This window comes from Callorhinus ursinus, unplaced genomic scaffold (genome assembly GCF_003265705.2).
Source record: "Callorhinus ursinus isolate GAN/ISIS: 27379988/994484 unplaced genomic scaffold, GSC_fseal_2.0 scaffold22, whole genome shotgun sequence".
NCBI classification, from domain to species: Eukaryota; Metazoa; Chordata; class Mammalia; order Carnivora; family Otariidae; genus Callorhinus; species Callorhinus ursinus.
Window position 1 is genome coordinate 26656747 of NW_027397084.1, and position 19323 is coordinate 26676069.

Consider the following 19323-nt stretch of genomic DNA (forward strand, 5'->3'; position numbering starts at 1 on the left):
GGAGTGGGAGAGGGAGAAGCAGGCTTCCCGCTGAGCAGGGAGCTCGGATCATGACCCGAGTGGAAGGCAGACACTTAACCGTCTGAGCCACCCAGGTGCCCTGTGGGCACTCAGCTTTTACCAAAGAAAAAGCAACTAAGCAACAACATGGTCAAAAGATATGTAATCCCCTAGTTAACCAAGACATGGAGAACTAGAAACAACTAGTATTCTTTAAACCAAGAAATTCTAGTTGGAAAATAAAAACTGCAAGCTCATCTAAAGGATGGAATCAAAATAGAAGGGAGGGAAATAATTTTGACTTTGATGTGATTACCTTACATTTGTACAGTGATATATTTTTAAAAGTTACATATGTTGTTCACATATATACATATATTGATCACAACCAGAAATCTGGTGGTAAGCACATGGTGCATACATGTCCTTCCTCCCAACTTCTACAACTACTTGTTGGCATCATTTATGTTACTAAACTGTTTGGTTTCATACTATATCTAGATAAATTTTTTTTTACTTATGACTCACAAAATGCCAGGGCTGGAACAGAGTCTTCAAGCTATGAAGTTCAACCACTCACTGATGCTTGAAGCCCAGTTCCAGGATCCTGCCTGCCCATCATCCAGTATATGCTTCAGGACGTGACCTTATCACACTTCAAGCTACCAGAAGCTTCTACAGATGCAAACAGGGGCCATGTTAGTTTCATGTTTGTGTCTTCAACATTTGGTAGAGTGCCTGGGCACAGTGTTTGTTAAATGACTAGATCCATTAATCAGCATGCTATGACACTGAAATTTAGTAATTATACATCCACCTCATTGTACATCCAATTCATCTTTTCTCAACTCATCCAAAAGGTTATCATGGGAGATCTAGTTGAAATCCTGATGTACCATATATACTGTGTTCCCTCTATATATGAGGCTAAAAATGTTGAGAAATTAGACCATTTCGCTATTTTGGCTGTTAATGATCCAATGGTTACTCCTCAGTAATCAGTATTTTCTTTTCTAAGAGCTCACCAATCAGCCCTTTAATATTTTACTTGGATTGATTTGTGACCCTGGTCATGGCACCTGACTCAGTTAGCCAGAAAATAATAGTTTATTGTGTTATGTGCAAATGAACTTACTACATTATGAGCTAAGTGTGTATATGTGAGTGTATATGTGTTTTATTTAATCCTCACAACAATCTTATAAGGTAGGTACTATGTATATTTGTTTTGTTTTGTTTTCCCCTTCCCAGAAGCTCTTGCCAGATTCCAGAGCTCCTGAAGGATTGAAGGCACCTGATGAATCCTGAATTACATTTCACCTCCAGGAAATGGAGTGGGTGGCTTACTACCTTCTTTCTGGCTAGCCTGGCTAGTCAGTCAATTTTATGTTCCTTACAATTTTTACTTCTCATATTTATTTATTTAGTTTTAAAATAAACTCACATAAACTGAGGCAACCAGAGTATGTATTTGTTCTTGGCAATGAGTTCTTTTCCCTGAGTTCCCAAAATAACTACTAGACAATGACCAATTTTTAAGATCTTCAAGAGACAACCTGATGTAGCAGAAAGATCCCTGAATCATGTTGCTGAGACCTGGATTCAAATTTCAGGTCTGCCATTTACTAGGGGTGACTTTGGAAGCCACATAACTCCTCTGTACCTGATTTCTTCATCTTCAAAATGAGTTCTTTGTGTTCACACCTTCATGTGTTGTAGTGGATATTACCAGTGGCCTCCTCGGCATCCATTCCCATGAGGTTTGGGGGATACTGGCTCCTTTACCTCTAACTTTAGGGGGGTTGCTAATTGTCCTAAAGTCAAATGGTATTCTCTTGGCCATAGGGGTTGGTTCAGGGGTGGATATGTGACTTGCTTTGTTTCAATCAAAATGAAGCCCAGGACTTACTTCCATGGTTGAGAGAGAAAAAGATCCTTTTCTTCCTTGACTGATGTGAGGAAAGAAGCATGCAATTCTGGTAGTTACTGGCAATCATTTCATTGTGTGATTTAACAAGCACACCCAGTCTTAGGATAAAACTAATATCATGAAAGCTAGAGAGTGGAAAAGAAATGAATCTTTGGTAATATTAGTGGACAGCTGATGTCAACTCTTGCCTGAGGTCAACTGTCACTGGATTTTACACTAAAGCGAATCAATACACTATGCTGTTTAGCCAGCTTGAATTAGGATTTCTATTACTTCAACTAAAAGCTTCTGAGAGATAACACAGACTGGATATCTTTTGTGCCCAAACTCTCAATTCCCATATCCCTTTGAGTGTTCATCAACCCTCAGCTTGTTAAAATCTCAAGCCTAAATCAATTCTACAGCACATTTTCAATCCTATACTTGGGCTGCTGAAACCACTGAAAGAACAACTCGGTAAAATAGAGAAAGTACAAAATTCATCTCCAATTGCAGCTGATCCTCATCAATGCCAGAAACCCCTTCAATTAATTCTTAGTGACAAAGTTCCCTGGTAGCTAGTTTGAACTTTTATGATTCTTGAGTCTTTTTCTCCACACCTATCTTCTTTCTTAGTCTCAACAATGAACCTGAGTCCCATGTCACAGAGAAATCAAAGACTAACAGTTAGAAGATTTTTCAGTTAGTTATCTACTGCTGCACTATAAATTACTTCAAGCTTTGCAGCTGTGGACAACAAATATTTATCATCTCACAGGGTCTCTGGGTCAGGAATGCAGAAGGGGTTTAGCTGGGTGGCTCTGGCTCAGAATTTCTTTTTTTTTTTTTAAAGATTTTATTTATTTTTATTTGAGAGAGAGAATGAGATAGAGAGAGAGCATGAGAGGGGAGAGGGTCAGAGGGAGAAGCAGACTCCCTGCTGAGCAGGGAGCCCAATGCAGGACTCGATCCCGGAACTCCAGGATCATGACCTGAGCCGAAGGCAGTCGCTTAACCATCTGAGCCACCCAGGTGCCCTGGCTCAGAATTTCTCATGAAGTTTCTGTCATGTTGGCTGGGGCTGCATTATCCACTTCTAAGCTCACTTATGTGGCTGCAGGCGATGGCCTCAGTTCCCCCCATGTGGGCCTTGCCACAGGGCTCCTAAGTGTCCTCCTTACATGGCAGATGAATCATCTGAGAGAGACAAAGCAAGGAAGCTGCTGTGAGGCCTTTTATGACCCTAGTCAGATATCACTACTTTTACCATATTCTTCAGAAACAAGTCACTAAATCCAGCCCACACTCAAGGGAGTGTTCCCTCCAAGTGTTGAAGAATGTGTGGACATATTTTGAATCACTACAATTCTCAAGTTCTCATCTCAATCACCTCAAAACTTTTAACTGAACCCACTTTACTACCTTCCATTTCTTCTCATTTGAAAGCTAATCCCTCTACTTGGGCTCTGAATTTCATCCTTTCCTGGCTTCTACCAACCAGTAACTGTCACTCCTTTCTTTCAGCTTTAACCTTTCATTGTTTATCAGACTTCTTTACTCACTATACGTACAACCTGGGTGTCTTTCACCTTAAAAAAAACCCCAATCTTCCATCGATATGTGTCCATCTTTAGCTTTTTCTCTTTCCCTTCACAGTTTATAGTTTTGAAACAGTTGTTTATTGGCAGTGGTTTTCAAATTTTACTGTCCATGAAAACCACCTGGAGGAGCAACAAAATGCAGAGTCCTTCCCTAGCCCTGTGATCAATTATTCTGTTTTATTTTATTTATTTTTTTCTGCTTTATTTTTAACAAGCACTCCTGATGATTTTAATGTGGACGGGCTAAGGATCCCATTTTCGAAATCACTGCTTTATGTTGGCGGTCTTCACTTCCTTATCTTTCCATTCATTTCTTAAGTCACTGCAACCTAGCTTCCTTCTCCTTGTTCTATGGAAGCATTTTCACCAAGATGTTTAAAGAACTTCTCCATATGGAGAGGAATATTTTCATTCTTGCTTTACTTGACTTCTCTGTGGCATCTGACACTGTTGATCAAGCCCTCCCTTTGGGGATCCCAATCTCTACTTATTTTCCTTCTCTTTTTCCTGTTGCATCTTTTCAATTACTCTTGCATCAGGTTCTTCTTTCTCTTGATGAATTCCTAAGGTTTTCATTATTTCCTGAGTAATTGTATCCAATTCTGTGGCTTTATCTACTACTCATATGTTGATGACTCCTAAATCTTTATCTATTATCCAGAGCCCCTTCTTGAATTGAAGACTGGATAATCTTGGCTTTCTTGACAACACATTCTTGATTTTCCTTCTATCTCTCGTTGTTCCTTTTTTTTTTTTTTTTTAATTTATTTGACAGAGAGAGAGACAGCAAGAGAGGGAACACAAGCAGGGGGAGTGAGAGAGGGAGAAGCAGGCCTCCCGCCGAGCAGGGAGCCTGATGCAGGGCTCGATCCCAGCACCCTGAGATCATGACCCGAGCCGAAGGCAGTTGCTTAACCAATGAGCCACCCAGGCGCCCCTCTTGTTTTTCCTTTTTAGTTTCCTTTTCTGGTTATTTCCCCTCTTTCTGGGTGCTAAATGTTTGCCAAGATCCAGTCTTGGGATTGCTTGTCACTCTCTCCCAAAGCAATGCTTATCTTTCAATACTTCAAAACATGGATTACTATTCCCTAATTTTCATTTCCAATCAGAATGCTCTTCCGAGTTCCAGATCCATAAATCCAACTGCCTGTAACTACAATTTTCTAGATGTTTTCACAAATATCTAAAATTTAACATGTCTGAAATTTCTGTCTTCCCCCAAGACTCTTCCTCCTTCAGGTATCCCAATTCCAATAAGTGGCACATCCATCTATCCAGCTGCAGATGCAGAATGGCTGGAAATCAACATGCTTTATTTCTCCTTACTCTTCAGGTCTAATCTATAGTCAAGTCCCATCTATTGTATGGGAGCCCTTATATGAAGAGTGAGAGACACTGGAGCTCTTTCTCTCTCTGCACACATGCATGCATGCCTGCAGACACACTGGAGAAAGGCCATGTGAGCACCCAGCAAAAAGCAGCCCATCTGCAAACCAGAAAGAGTTCTGACAAGAAACTAACCATGCTGGCATCTTGATCTTGGACTTCAAACTGTGAGAAAATAAATTCTGTTGTTTAAGCCACCCAGTCTATGGTATTTTGTTATGGCAGCCCAAGTAGACTAAGACACACACTGATTTCTTTTTCTACACATGTAAATTCTTCTCTCAGGAACACCCTATTCCCTTTTTGCCTGGCTAACTTCTTACTCATTCCAGACTTGAGCTTAAATGTCATTTCCTCAGAGAGACCTTCCCTTACTCTTTGATCTACATTATATCTATTTGTAATCTCCCATTTTTCTTCAAAAAGTTTTTTCTTTGTTTTGTTTCTACCACCCTAGACCAAAAGCTTCATAGGCCAGGGCTGTGTCTTTTATGGCTGGTAATTGGCAGGTATTTGGTATTTGTCAAAAGAATGAATTATCATAATATATTACAACTGTTTATTTTTTTTGCTGCTTATTTCCTGAACTAAACTAATCTCCTTGCGTGCAGGAGCTGGGTGTTATTTTTTGTTTTTTGTTTTGTTTTGTTTTGTTTTTGCTTTTTTTTGTTTTGTTTTTAAAGATTTTATTTATTTATTTAAGAGACAGAGAATGAGAGATAGAGAGCATGAGAGGGAAGAGGGTCAGAGGGAGAAGCAGACTCCCCGCTGAGCAGGGAGCCCGATGTGAGACTCGATCCCGGAACTCCAGGATCATGACTTGAGCTGAAGGCAGTCGCTTAACCAACTGAGCCACCCAGGCGCCCTGGGTGTTATTTTTTGTAGTGTCATGTAGAGTGTGCTCAATGTATAGTAGGTCCTCTAGACGTGTTTGTTGTAGGAGTGACAGGACTTGACTAGGCCAGGGCCTCACACTTGAAGATGCACAAGAATCACCTGAGGACTTTAACATGCAGATTCCAGTTCAGCAAGTCTGGGGTGAGGCCTGAGACTCTGCATTTCTCATAAGCTCCCACGTGATGCTGATGCTCCTGGGCTGTGGACCACACTTTGAGTAAGGGATGAGTTACTGTAAATGCATCCTGTTTCTCACTCTCTATGATTCTATAAACTATATAACAGAACAGTGTCATTTTGTTTAACTCACTTCAAGAGAAATCCCTTCCAGATTCCTTCTCTAATCACTAGCCTAAAGGAACATATTTTAGTCCTGCAATTATTTGCTATTTCTTTGAATCCTTTCTTGGGTAATCAGTCTTCATTCCTACTTTGTAAATCTCAAATACAAATCTCAGGTCATTATGCAGCAATTTGCTTAGGCTTCTTCTAACCTCTGTCACTCAGAAATGACTTCTCATGCCTTTATTCCTTCAGCTTCAAGGGGTTCTTATTTCCATTGTGTTGTATCAGATCTTTCTTTCTTTCTCTCTCTTTCTTTCTTTCTTTCTTTTTTAAAGATTTTACCTACTAATTTGAGAGAGAGTAAGCATGAGAGCACGAGCTGGGTAGGGGCAGAGGGAGAAGCAGGCTCCCCACTGAGCAGGGAGTCCTACACAGGGATCCCAGGACCCTGGGATCATGACCTGGGCCAAAGACAGATGCTTAACTGACTGAGCCACCCAGGCGCTCCTGTATCAGATCTTTCAAATTATCACTAAATTGAACAAAGTTTTCTTGAAGTTAATTTGCTTTTCAAATTCTTCCTTTCTTTCATCATTATGTTAAACTCCTTTTTTTTTTTAAGATTTTATTTATTTATTTGAGACAGTGAGAGAGAATGAGCAAGAGCAGGAGCAGGGGGAGGGGCAGAGGGAGAAACAGATTCCCCTCTGAGCAGGAAGCCCTTCAGGGCTCCATCCCAGGACCCTGGGATCATGACCAGAGCCAAAGGCAAATGCCTAATGGACTAAGCCACCCAGGCACCCCTAAACTTTACTTCTTAACTCACCAATAAGTATACTCAACAAGCATTTCCTAGCTTGTAAGGTTCACAAAATTCTTCCCTCTGTTTTGATTTTTTTTTTTTTTTGACAAAAGACTCTGGTATATTGTAAACAACTTCAACATTAGACATTTGGTCTTGTGATAAAACCAGAGATTTATTCCTTCAACAAATGCTTACTGAGCACACTCTATGTGAGGCACTGTAATAAAACTTTTGTGCATGATCAATCTTGGGATGTGAAAACATGATTACATTGCTAAATAGGATAAGACATATTCAGAGTTTTTTTTAAATCATGATAGACTTTTTACATATAGTGTAATATTTTTACTATTCTGATTATCAGGTCCTTATACTTTTTTTTTTAGGTCCTTATACTTTTAAAAATGTAATTCAGCATTACATTAAAAACACAAAAGGCTTATATTTAAGTGGGATTAATGTAAACTTCTAGCTTAAAAATAAAAATCATATGAAACTATGCAAAAGATGTTTGAACTTCAGAATTTATTTATTTATTTTTAAAGATTTTATTTATTTATTTGAGAGAGAGAATGAGAGAGAGCATGAGAGAGGGGAGGGTCAGAGGGAGAAGCAGACTCCCCGCTGAGCAGGGAGCCCGATGCGGGACTCGATCCCGGGACTCCAGGATCATGACCTGAGCTGAAGGCAGTCGCTTAACCAACTGAGCCACCCAGGTGCCCCTGAACTTCAGAATTTAAATACTGCCAAGATTGTAACTAATGGTTTAATAATTAATCACATCTATTTCTGGTTCCGAAAGTTTAAATTGATTTTAATTATATGAAATACTATGAAGATAAATGACTCAAGAAGGTACCACTTTCTCTGTAAAATGGGTGACTAGTCAGTATATATCCAATTATTGTTCCTATAAATTTCTAATTACCAACAAAAATATTACTGTTTAAGGCAAGTAGTTACCATTGTTAGTTAAATAAGCAACTGCCAGATTCAAACCACACAAAAGAATGATAGGCTCTGTAGGCTTACGCAGTTTAACTTTTGTTAGAATTTTGAATCGAGGGTCCTTCTATCCCAGGCCCATGATTAGATTAGCAAGGTATAAATTAGTGAGATAAAATAATATGCAGTTGCGTATTGTTAATGCAGTTAATTCCATGAAAGAGTTATGTGGAAGTAAATACATATATAAAAAAGTAAATATGTAACATCATATCCATAAAGTATGGCTAAATATTAAAATATGTCTATTTAAATTATTTTGGGCATAAAGTAGAGAGGTTGAGAGGACAAAATATCTTAATGAGTAAAATCTCATTTAGATATACTATTTCATTTTATTCCTAATCTCAGCAAATACTATATTTTCAACCTCAATCTCAGTATTATTGTCAATACAAATTTACATAGTACCCTGTGGAATTCACTATTATGCAGATACTTTTTTTGTTTTTTTAAAAGATTTTATTTATTTATTTGACAGAGAGAGACACAGCAAGAGAGGAACACAAGCAGGGGGAGCAGGAGAGGGAGAAACAGGCTTCCCGCTGAGCAGGGAGCCCGATGAGGGGCTCGATCCCAGGACCCTGGGATCATGCCCTGAGCTGAAGGCAGACGCTTAACAACTGAGCCACCCAGGGGCCCCTATGCAGATACTTTTAATTTTTATTTATTTCTTTTATTTTCTTTTTAATTTATTTTTTTAATGTAAGCTCTATGCCCAATGAGGCACTTGAATTCATGACCCCAAGAACAAGAATTGCACGCTCTACTGATTGAGCCAGCAGGGTACTCCTATTTTTTAATTTTTTTAAGTAAGCTCTATGCCCAACATGGGGCTTGAACTCACCACCCTGAGATCAAGAGTCACATGCTCTACTGAGCCAGCCAGGGTCCCCTGTAGATACTTTTTAGAGCTATTTAAATACATATAATGTAGCTGATATGTGAACTCAGCTTTAACCCAGCAATTTCTCTAATTAACAGTAATGATTACAGAAATGAAGAGATAACTAGACAAGTTTCATTTACTAGAATTAGGAAATAATAACATCATAATAAAAGTAATATACGTTTAAAGCTGTCATCTTTTGCTACTTTGTAGAGAAAGGCGTCCCTACAATTCACTCTAAAAAGATTTACAAGTCTATGCTGGTATCTTTATAATTCTATGAAGGATTGAAGGATCACTTCTACATCCCAAAGATAAGAAAGTAGAAAAAGGCTTAAAACAAGGCCAGTACATGGTATTCAGCATACAAAGATGTAAAATAAATAATTTGATAAAATGGCAGGCTTTTGTTTCTATTTGTAAATAAAGCTTTGACAACAGTCAATGCTTCAAGTGATTTCTAAGTAGTAACTAACATCTGCTTAGGAGAGGCAATCTAACTTGTAATGAAAGCATATGATCTCTTGCCAGGCCCTTAGTTTCTAAACACCACTCTTCACTAAAAGGAACCAGTGTTCCTTGGAGAAATCACTGATTCCAAGGTATTTCAAGGCAGGGAAGATACAAGATGAATCTGGAACATCTAGTTGTTTCATCAAAAAAGAAGTGGTCAAAGAAGAAGCAGGGTGGGGAGGTGGTGAGGGGGCGGGGGAATGTCCATAGGCTACAGGAGCCAGCTTGAAGGGGCACTTATGGCTAAATCTGAGATAATGTGGGCATAAAAACAGATAAGGACAATAATGGATTATAACTCATTAAATAAATTAGGAATCTCTGAGTCCACACTGATGATAGATAAACAAGTGGAGGAGGAGGGAAGATCTTCCTTACAACAGAATGCCAACTGATAAATGTGGAGGGAAAGATAGGGTGGAAATACCACTGTTTTGAAGCCATAATGGTAAAAACTGGTTTGGCATGGATCAACAATGGACACTACATCTAAGTTGGTGGTGGTGAGGGGAGTTTGATGAGGAGCAGGATGTTTGTATGATCTCAAAGCATCTTTCCAGAGATGCTTTATTAGTTGAAGGGGGAAAAAGTAAGTAGTTATTAGAGAAACTATAACATCTTGACTGGGTGATCAAAATTAATATTACTAGGGGCTTCTGGATATGATTCCCTGAGGGCACAGGCCAGTGAATCTGGTCAGGGACACATTATCTGAATCTAATCACTAAAAGACATGAGAAAAATCCAGAGTGTGGGCATTCCAGGTATATAGACTAGCATGAGCATGGGGCCAAAGGTGGAAAAGAATGTGTGTGTGTGTGTGTGTGTGTGTGTGTGTGTGTGTGTGTGTGTGTGTGTCTTGGGGGATATTTTTTGAAAATAAAGAGTAGTTTAGTTCACCTGGGGCAAAGAATACAAAGTAGATGAGGCAAGGAAGGGAGGAATAAAATTATAAAGACAAACTGGGACCATAATGTGGGGAATTTTCCATGTTGGCTGAGAATTCTATACTTAAATTTAATGGAGAATATAAAAACTGATTTTATTATATAATAGTAAAGAAAGAGCTTTAAAGCAAAGTCTTGACATACAATGAAATCAATACCCAAGTATTTTTTTAGAAAGAGTTTTAACATGGTATGAAATGTGAAAGGCTATTTTCTTTCTTCCATTCATACCATTGATTGAGCACTGACCATTACCCAGCACAGGGCCAGGTTCTGGTATGGCTGGGGTCAATAAGATGGACTTGGCCCCTGTGCTCTCAGAGCTTAGATTCCCAGAGCTTTTGCTTAGGTTACCTTTTATATCAAATGGTTTCTTGGTCCAATGCCTAAGTGTTGCTGGTTTTCTTTCTTGGTTCCCCACTGTTAAGGGTATATGTAGCACTGCAGTTCCTACTTTTCTTGGTATGATTATATAAATCAACCACTCAACAAGTATGGACTGGGTGTGACTCTCCTTGTGCAGAAGCTGTGATATGGATATAGAGCATGTCTCAGTCTGATGAGTTTACATCCAAGTTGGGGAGATAAGAAAGATAAGACTTGCATTTAAAATAATTACAAATCAAAGTAAGGCAGTGAATATAAATGCATCTAGCATAAAATTATAACTGGAATGCACTGAGAAGAGGAAGAGAAAAAGTAGGCATTAATGGTCTGGAAAGGCCTAATGAAGAACTGGGGTGTGACCTGGGAAGGATGCAGAGTAGTGGAGAGGAAACAACACTGCCACAGGGGCCGAGAATGAACCTTTAGTAGAAGGCACTGTGAAGTGATAGATAGGACTCAGCAGGGAGCTGGGCACACTTACAGTCTGATCTGTGGAACCTTCTCGGACTTCTTACTTAAGGTACTTATTGAAGGGATGGGAGACCGAGGATTAATAGGAATCAGAAAATTCTGTGGCAGTCCAGGTGTGAAGAATTTGGGATAGGGGAAAGAGGGTACAAGACCACCTATCTTTTCTCCAAAAACAAATTCATATCCATTAAAAATTAAGTGCACCAAATCTTCTGGGTTAAAATATTTACACAGCACCCTCCTCTACCTTGACAACTGGCCCAAAAGAATCCTAGTAGTATGAGGCCCAGAGAATATTTCCAGAGAGGTAGCTATAAAAAGAATTCTGGGCTTAAAAAAAAAAAAAAAAAGAGAATTCTGGGCTTAAAGGTAAGAATTTTAGGTTCAAGTCTGGGCTCTATCATTTATTAGCTGTGTGATATAAGACAAATCACTTAACTTCTCTGAATGAGTCTCTTTAGTCATAAAATAGGTTAAGAATATCTATCTCATTAGGAATGCTTTAAAGATAAAATGAGGTACTGTTTGTGAAAGTGATTTGTAAGCTATCAAGTGCTAGACAAATATATTTGCACATAGGTAAGATAATAATTAGACAAATAACTTGGTCTGGTCTTGGGCATTCATCCATCCAACTAAATGCCCACTATGTGCCAAGCCCCACAATGAGCCTTGAGGATGGTAAGACAGCGTCTGCCTTCAGAGTTCCTACTCTAGCTGGGTGGACAGACACAAGTTATCATGCGGTATGCATAATGTTTTTATGGGAAACTGTGTACAGAGGTGATGACAGTTAAAAGTTTAAATTTAAAACCAATCTCATGTGTTAACTATCAGGTAAACTGAAATCTTGTTTAAGAATTTATTTTTTTTTAAGTTTTTTTTTTTTTATTTGCAGGGGGAGGAGAGGTACAGAGGGAGAGGGGGAGAGAGTCTTAAAGCAGATTCCTCACTGAGCAGGAGTGGGGGAGGGCAGTCTTATGCCATGTGGGGCTTGATCTTGATGCCATGGCGGCCCCCACCCCCATTCATGACCTGAGCCAAAACCAGTATTTGGGCGCTCAACTGACTGTGCCACCCAGGTGCCCCTTGTTTAAGAATTTAAGGTTATTCCTAGAATAGTCAAATTTATAGAGAAAGAAAGTAGAATGGAGGTTGCCAGGGACTGTGGGGAGGTGAGGAATGGGGAGTTAGTGTTTAATGGGAACAGTTTCAGCTTGGGAAGATGACAAAGTTCTAGAGTTGGATGGTGGTGATGGTTGCATATCATCTTCACACCTGAATAGTTAATACCACAGAACTGTACACTTAAAAATGGTTAAAATGGGGGTGCCTGGGTGGCTCAGTCAGTTAAGCAACTGCCTTCAGCTCAGGTCATGACCCTGGAGTCCCAGGATCGAGTCCCGCATCGGGCTCCCTGCTCAGCAGGGAGTCTGCTTCTCCCTCTGACCTTCTTCCCTCTCATGCTCTCTCTCTACCATTCTCTCTCGCAATAAATAAAAAAATTTAAAAAATAAAAAAATAAAAAAGTAAATGGTTAAAATGGGGGGTGCCTCCGGGCTCAGTCATTAAGTGTCTGCCTTCGGCTCCAGTCATGATCCCAGGGTCCTGAGATCAAGCCCCGCATGGGGCTCCCTGCTCAGCGGGAAGCCTGCTTCTCCTCCCACTCCCCCTGCTTGTGTTCCCTCTCCCATTGTGTCTCCCTCTGTCAAATAAATAAATAAAATCTTTTTTTTTTAAGATTTTATTTATTTGACAGAGAGCGATAGTGAGAACAGGAACACAAGCAGGGGAAGTGGGAGAGGGAGAAGCAGGCTTCCCACGGAGCAGGGAGCCCAATGTGGGACTCGATCCCAGGAACCTGGGATCATGACCTGAGCCAAAGGCAGACGCTTAACGACTGAGCCACCCAGGCACCCAAATAAATAAAATCTTTAAAAAAAAAAGGTTAAAATGGTATATTTCATGTTATATATGTCTTACCACAATTAAAAAAATGAATTTAATCAATCATAGCCAATCTTTATATTGGTACTCACGAAGGAGCAATATCCAGATGGTTGATGCTAAATCCAGAAGAGCAAAAGCCTCCCAGTGTTGTTGATATGGTTAAGAATGCAACAGCCAATGAATAATCACAACCTATAAATCCAGCGGCTACCAAGAATACCGCAGGTCCAATCATTCCTGGAGTTAAAAAGTTATAAAGAGAAAAAGAAGCCTCAGGATTAATATTTGCTTGGACTACCTTAATATAGTATAAATCTGAGATTTGATATCACTGCCACCTACAGTAAAAACGCTGTACTGCATAAAAGACTCAGTTTAAATTACAGTTTTCATGACAAAACAAAAACTGCTGGAAAAAAACATAGACATAATGCAACTAATGTAAAAGTAAAAGGAAAATCACTATGCAATATTATTAAATCTTAGGGCGCCTGGGTGGCTCAGTCGTTAAGCATCTGCCTTCGGCTCAGGTCATGATCCCAGGGTCCTGGAATCGAGCCCCGCATCGGGCTCCCTGCTCCGTGGGAAGCCTGCTTCTCCCTCTCCCACTCCCCCTGCTTGTGTTCCCTCTCTCGCTGTGTCTCTCTCTGTCAAATAAATAAATAAAATCTTAAAAAAAAAATTATTAAATCTTCCTGTGACCAAGACTCAGCTAAAGTTCTACAAAGAGCAAGAAGAGAATGACTGAAAAATATAGTTTGGAGAGAAGCTATAGTTGGTACAGAATGAGATTTAAAGTTCATATAACCAAAGAAGATAAACTAAATAAACTCTGTTGAATAAAGTTAGAAAAACACTCCATTTAGGTTTTAGCATTCATAGCAATATACGTATTTTATTATATAGGCAGTTAAGCATAAAATACAAGTAACAGGAAGGAGCTTAATGAGAGGGTTGCCATTTTTTCTCTGTTCTACAGCAGTGCTATCCAATAACTCTCTGTGATGATAGAAATGTTATATTTGTATATACTGCAGCTGAGGAACTTATTTTTACATTTCAATTAAATGTAAATAGCCATATATGGATAGTGGCTACCATATTGGCCAGAGCAGGTGAACAGGAAGCCAAAAAAGGGAAAATTGGATTGAATCTAACGGGATCTATTTTATTTGCAGGTGTGGAAAAATATCTTGAGAGTTGAAATAAGCAAGCAATACAACAGGACAGCATCTTTCAGCAGGAGCCGCTCAGAAGGTGTTTGTATAATTATCCTGAATAGGGGCGCCTGGGTGGCTCAGTTGGTTAAGTGACTGCCTTCGGCTCAGGTCATGATCCTGGAGTCCTGGGATCGAGTCCCACATCGGGCTCCCTGCTCAGCAGGAAGTCTGCTTCTCCCTCTGACCCTCTTCCCTCTTGTGCTGTCTCTCATTTTCTCCCTCTCAAATAAATAAATAAATAAATAAAATCTTAAAAAAAAAAAATTATCCTGAATAGCGTCCTTTTACAATGTAATTTCTGAACTATAGCCATCAGAGACTTCCAGGGTCTCTACTTACTTAAGATCTTTTAAAAAAAAGAAATGAAGCAATTGTCCTAGATAGTTTTAAAATTTGCCTTTATGAAAACAGTCTGAAACTTATGATTATTGAAGGTTCCTTTGAGTTCTTTGATTTATAGCTCCTCATTTAATGTAATGATGTTAGTAAATGTTTTTGGATTGCAGTTGAAAATGTATTCATTTAGAAAAGGGATGGAGACTTAAAAATATTATTTTCACTACAAACTTAGAGCTGAAAACACGGTGATTTAGAAAATTCTGGAAATGATATTCAGCAAAGCAAGCCATTTTTTATGGTTATAAGACTATGGTGGAGATAATAGGATATGATTAATATTAACCCTCAAAATGCATGGTTCAGAAAGAACCAACCATCCTGTACAGAAATGCACTACATGCATTAAGAATCGTGTTTTAACATGTGAACAAAATATATGACTAATATCATCTTTATTTTGCCTTGCATTATAAACACAGTAAATAATTGTAAACTAAAACAAACCCCGACTCACTTCACTTACCTATCAGGCTAAAAACTCTTCGGACACATATTGTTGAATAATTCCATTTTGCCCTTAAATTGTCAGCAGCTTGACCAGACAGGATCATACATAACCAACAGCCAAAATAAGGCAGTGCAGATAGAAGCCCATTCTGGAAGGAATAAGAAGATACAGAATTAATTATGGGGTAGGGGGAAGAAGAATCAAAACAACATACACATCCACATATCCAAAATTTCCTCAAAAAGGAAATTCATAGCAATATATTGTTGGTATTTACACAGTATAGTCTGCTCAAGGTAATCTTACACATTATTTTGGGACTTGGGGTGCAGCTTCAGTAAGAGAGGACAAGTCTATTAGCTATAGATTCTCCCTATGGTCTAGTTTTTGGTCAATTTTCACTTATTTATTTATATTTATATAATCCTTATATATGATATATGTATTATATATTTAAATTATATATGAAATTGTTATAAAATCTATAAAATTACTGTAAATATACTTATATATAAACAATTATACTTTCATTTATATTTTAACATTTATATTATTTACATTTTAAATGATATAACAATTTATATTTTATATAAATATAAAGATAGAAAATATTAAAAATATATTTCTAAATTATATAAAATTGTTATATAGTATATATAATTATACATATTTATATTTGTATTTATACAAATATTTTTATTGTAAAATAACATGCAGATACAGAAAACCACACAAATCAAATGTATAGCTTAATGAATTATTCTAGAAAGCACACCATCTAGGTCAGGTGCCCAGTGCACTACCACATGCTTTGAGCAGAGGACACAGGTAGTGAGGTGATAGACCTCTATTTTTCCCTCTTCTTTTCCTTTAAGTTGCCACCTAAAAAAATAAAAGCACCAGGAGATATGAAACAATTTATCATGGAAATGTGCTATTTGTTTTGTAGGAAATGATTCAACGGTCAGCTTTTTAGGAAATCACAAATTCTGTAAAATGTAGAACACATACTTGGGGAAAAAAAAAGAAGACATTTCTTTCTTCTGTTCATTTTTCCCCAGCATAAACCTAGGGTGCCAAAACTAAATGGCCTAATTTTGATAAGAACAAATGTTTTTATAGTCTGAGAAAGATGGGCACACTTTTTAGTATTTTACAACTAGGGTAGTGTTTTACAAAAAAGGTAGAAAGATATTTTATCAGTGGTATTTAAATCTGGTAATAATTCCATTAACCATCATGAATGGTACAAACCAACAAAATTGGCTGATATTTTAAATTTAAGTGTGCTTAAGAAAAGATTCAGTTTTTTTCATCATAGTTTTGTGGTCCTCTACATTCAGATGCTGTATGCTTCTATTTCCTTTTTTTTTATTTTAAAGATTTTATTTATTTGAGAGAGAGAGAATGAGAGATAGAGAGCATGAGAGGGGGTAGGGTCAGAGGGAGAAGCAGACTCCCTGCTGAGCAGGGAGCCCGATGCGGGACTCGATCCCGGGACTCCAGGATCATGACCTGAGCCGAAGGCAGTCGCTTAACCAACTGAGCCACCCAGGCGCCCCTGTATGCTCCTATTTCTACTTCTGTAGCTAAGATTTTTGTTTCTTTCTCATACTGAGCTGAGTAATTTCTTCTTTAAAGTTTATTCTATTTAGGGGCGCCTGGGTGGCTCAGATGGTTGGGCGTCTGCCTTTGGCTCAGGTCGTGATCCCAGGGTCCTGGGATCAAGTCCCGCATTGGGCTCCCTGCTCCTTGGGAGCCTGCTTCTCCCTCTGTCTCCGTTTCTCATGAATGAATGAATAAAATCTTTAATAAAAATAAATAAACAGGATCACGTCTATCATTATTTGTGGCAGAATCCTACACATGAATAAACTGAAGCAAATAGAGAAGTGAATTTTCTGATCTTGGTCTTGTTCCCTGATGGGATAAGACTGATAATTCATCAGTTACTGAAATTTTCCACTTAAGGTTCAAATGTTAAAAACTCTCCTAACAACCTAAAACTACCTTCTGCAAACTACTATAAATCTTCAAAATTGGGCACCTGGGTGGCTCAGTCATTAAGCGTCTGCCTTCGGCTCAGGTCATGATTCCGGGGTCCTGGGATTGAGTCCCGCATCGGGCTCCCTGCTCAGTGGGGAGTCTGCTTCTCCCTCTGTCCCTCCCCGCCCCTCATGCTCACTTGCTGGGATCATGACCTGAAGCGAAGGCAGACGCTTAACACCCAGGCATCCCAGGAAGCCCTTCTTATACAGCTTTGCAATTTTAGCTTGCCAGTGCCTGAAAAACGCTGCAGAGCAACCTCTGCACGGGAACCTCAGGTCTCCCAAGTTCCCTCTCAGCTGCCAGCAGAGTCCTACCACCAGCCCTTTGAGAGGTATGCTTCAATTTGTCATCTGCTATTCTGGCATGTTACTAGGGCCTACTAAGTAAGACCTTTATGGTTAAGGGGGATACCAGCCAAAAGATGCCTCGAATCAAGAACACACACTGAACAAAGAAGGTACAACTGTGAAGCAAAAAGAGCAGTCTCTAGAATTCAGTAGGTGACTGTAAAATCGAAGATACAAAATGACTGAATTTTATATAGATAAAAACAAATCCTGGGTGTAGTTTAAAAATGTATTCTTTATATAAGAAGGAGATGATTATTTTTTCTTACCTCTTGAACATTGAACCTTAGGATCTCCTTCATGTAAGTAGGCAATAATGTCAATAAAGTATAAAAAGTCCAGTTGTAAGAAAAATGTGCAACTACAATAGCCCCAAGAGGCAGTGATTTTAGCATGGGTATCCATGGCACTGACTTCTGTGAAGAAAGCTAAAAAAAATAACAGGCACAATTAGTATATGCTATGTTTATATCTGTACCTTATCAGCCAAACTTCCATCTAGAACACATTACCAGCCTTGATTAGTAAATTCCAGAAGTTTTTTTTTTGGGGGGGATACAGATTTATTTATTTATTTATTTTTATTTTATTTAATTTTTTTTAAAGATTTTTTTATTTGACAGAGAGAGGCACAGCGAGAGAGGGAATACAAGCAGGGGGAGTGGGAGAGGGAGAAGCAGGCCTCCCGTGGAGCAGGAAGCCCGATGTGGGGCTCGATCCCAGGACCCCGGGTTCATGACCTGAGCCGAAGGCAGCTGCTTAACCAACTGAGCCACCCAGGCACCCCAGATTTATTTATTTTAGAGAGAGAGAGAGAGAGCACAAGAAGGGAAGGAGGAGAGAGAGAGAAGCAGATGTCCTGCTGAGTGTGAAGCCCAATGTGGGGTCGATCTCACAACCTTGAGATCATGACCCCAAGATCATGACCTGAGCTGAAATCAAGACTTACACATTACACTGACTGAGTCACCAGGTGCCCCAGTAAATTCCAGAGTTTTAAACCAACTCTTTCAAAATATTAAACAGCAATAGAGAGTCCATGATTCAGGTTGAAAGAAAAAAACAGAAATGTAATCTTATAACTCCTTATGATGTCAGAATTCACCTGCAGTATTAATTTCTCCATCTATAAAATAGAGAATAGCTTCATAATAAAAATCAAAGGTTGACATAAGGGCAAAGGAATGAGACTGGAAGTCCTATTAGAATTCCTATTTCACTATCCAGTCTTTACTCAATTACAATGACTTATATGAAGGGTGCAATAGAAGGTTTGTTTATGCAGCATATGGAAAAATGGTCTTCAAAGTAGGTATAAGCACCCAAGGGGGATGTAAGATGACCCCCTGCTGTATGGAAGAACATTTTAGAACTTCTTTTTTTTTTTTTTAAGATTTTATTTCTTTGTCAGAGGGAGAGAGAGCACTAGCAGGGGGAGCGGCAGGCAAAGGGAGAAGCAGGCTCCCCGCTGAGCAAGGAGCCAGCTAGCTGCGGGACTCAATCCCAGGACCAGAACCGAAGGTGTCCCCATTTTAGAATTTCTATCTACACTCACTTTTATTCTAAAAAAGAGAAACTAGGGTGCCTGGGTGGCTCAGATGGTTAAGCGTCTGCCTTCGGCTCAGGTCATGATCCCAGCGTCCTGGGATCGAGTCCCACATCGGGCTCCCTGCTCCTTGGGAGCCTGCTTCTTCCTCTGCCTCTCTCTCTCTGTCTCTCATGAATAAATAAATAAAATCTTTAGTAAAATAAATAAATAAATAAAAATGAAGAGAAACTAAACTCCATTAATATTTAATAACTAGGTTGGCCCTG

At 39.0% G+C, this 19323-nt stretch overlaps 1 protein-coding gene across 4 annotated transcripts in view; it reads right to left on the minus strand.

The window, feature by feature from the left end:
- The window catches only part of SLC17A5 (solute carrier family 17 member 5), a 52539-nt gene that overhangs the window by 10663 nt on the left and 22553 nt on the right, over positions 1–19323 (minus strand). For 2 of the 4 annotated variants that reach the window (XM_073905226.1, XM_025890640.2), the window contains 3 exons: positions 17778–17936; positions 15128–15260; positions 13135–13282 (listed from right to left, as the gene is read on the minus strand). In XM_073905226.1, coding sequence (XP_073761327.1) covers positions 13135–13282; positions 15128–15260; positions 17778–17936 — 440 coding nt within the window. Of the gene's footprint in view, positions 1–25; positions 3107–13134; positions 13283–15127; positions 15261–17777; positions 17937–19323 lie in introns of those variants that run through there. The other 2 variants (XM_025890641.2, XM_025890642.2) reach the window with 2 other exon arrangements.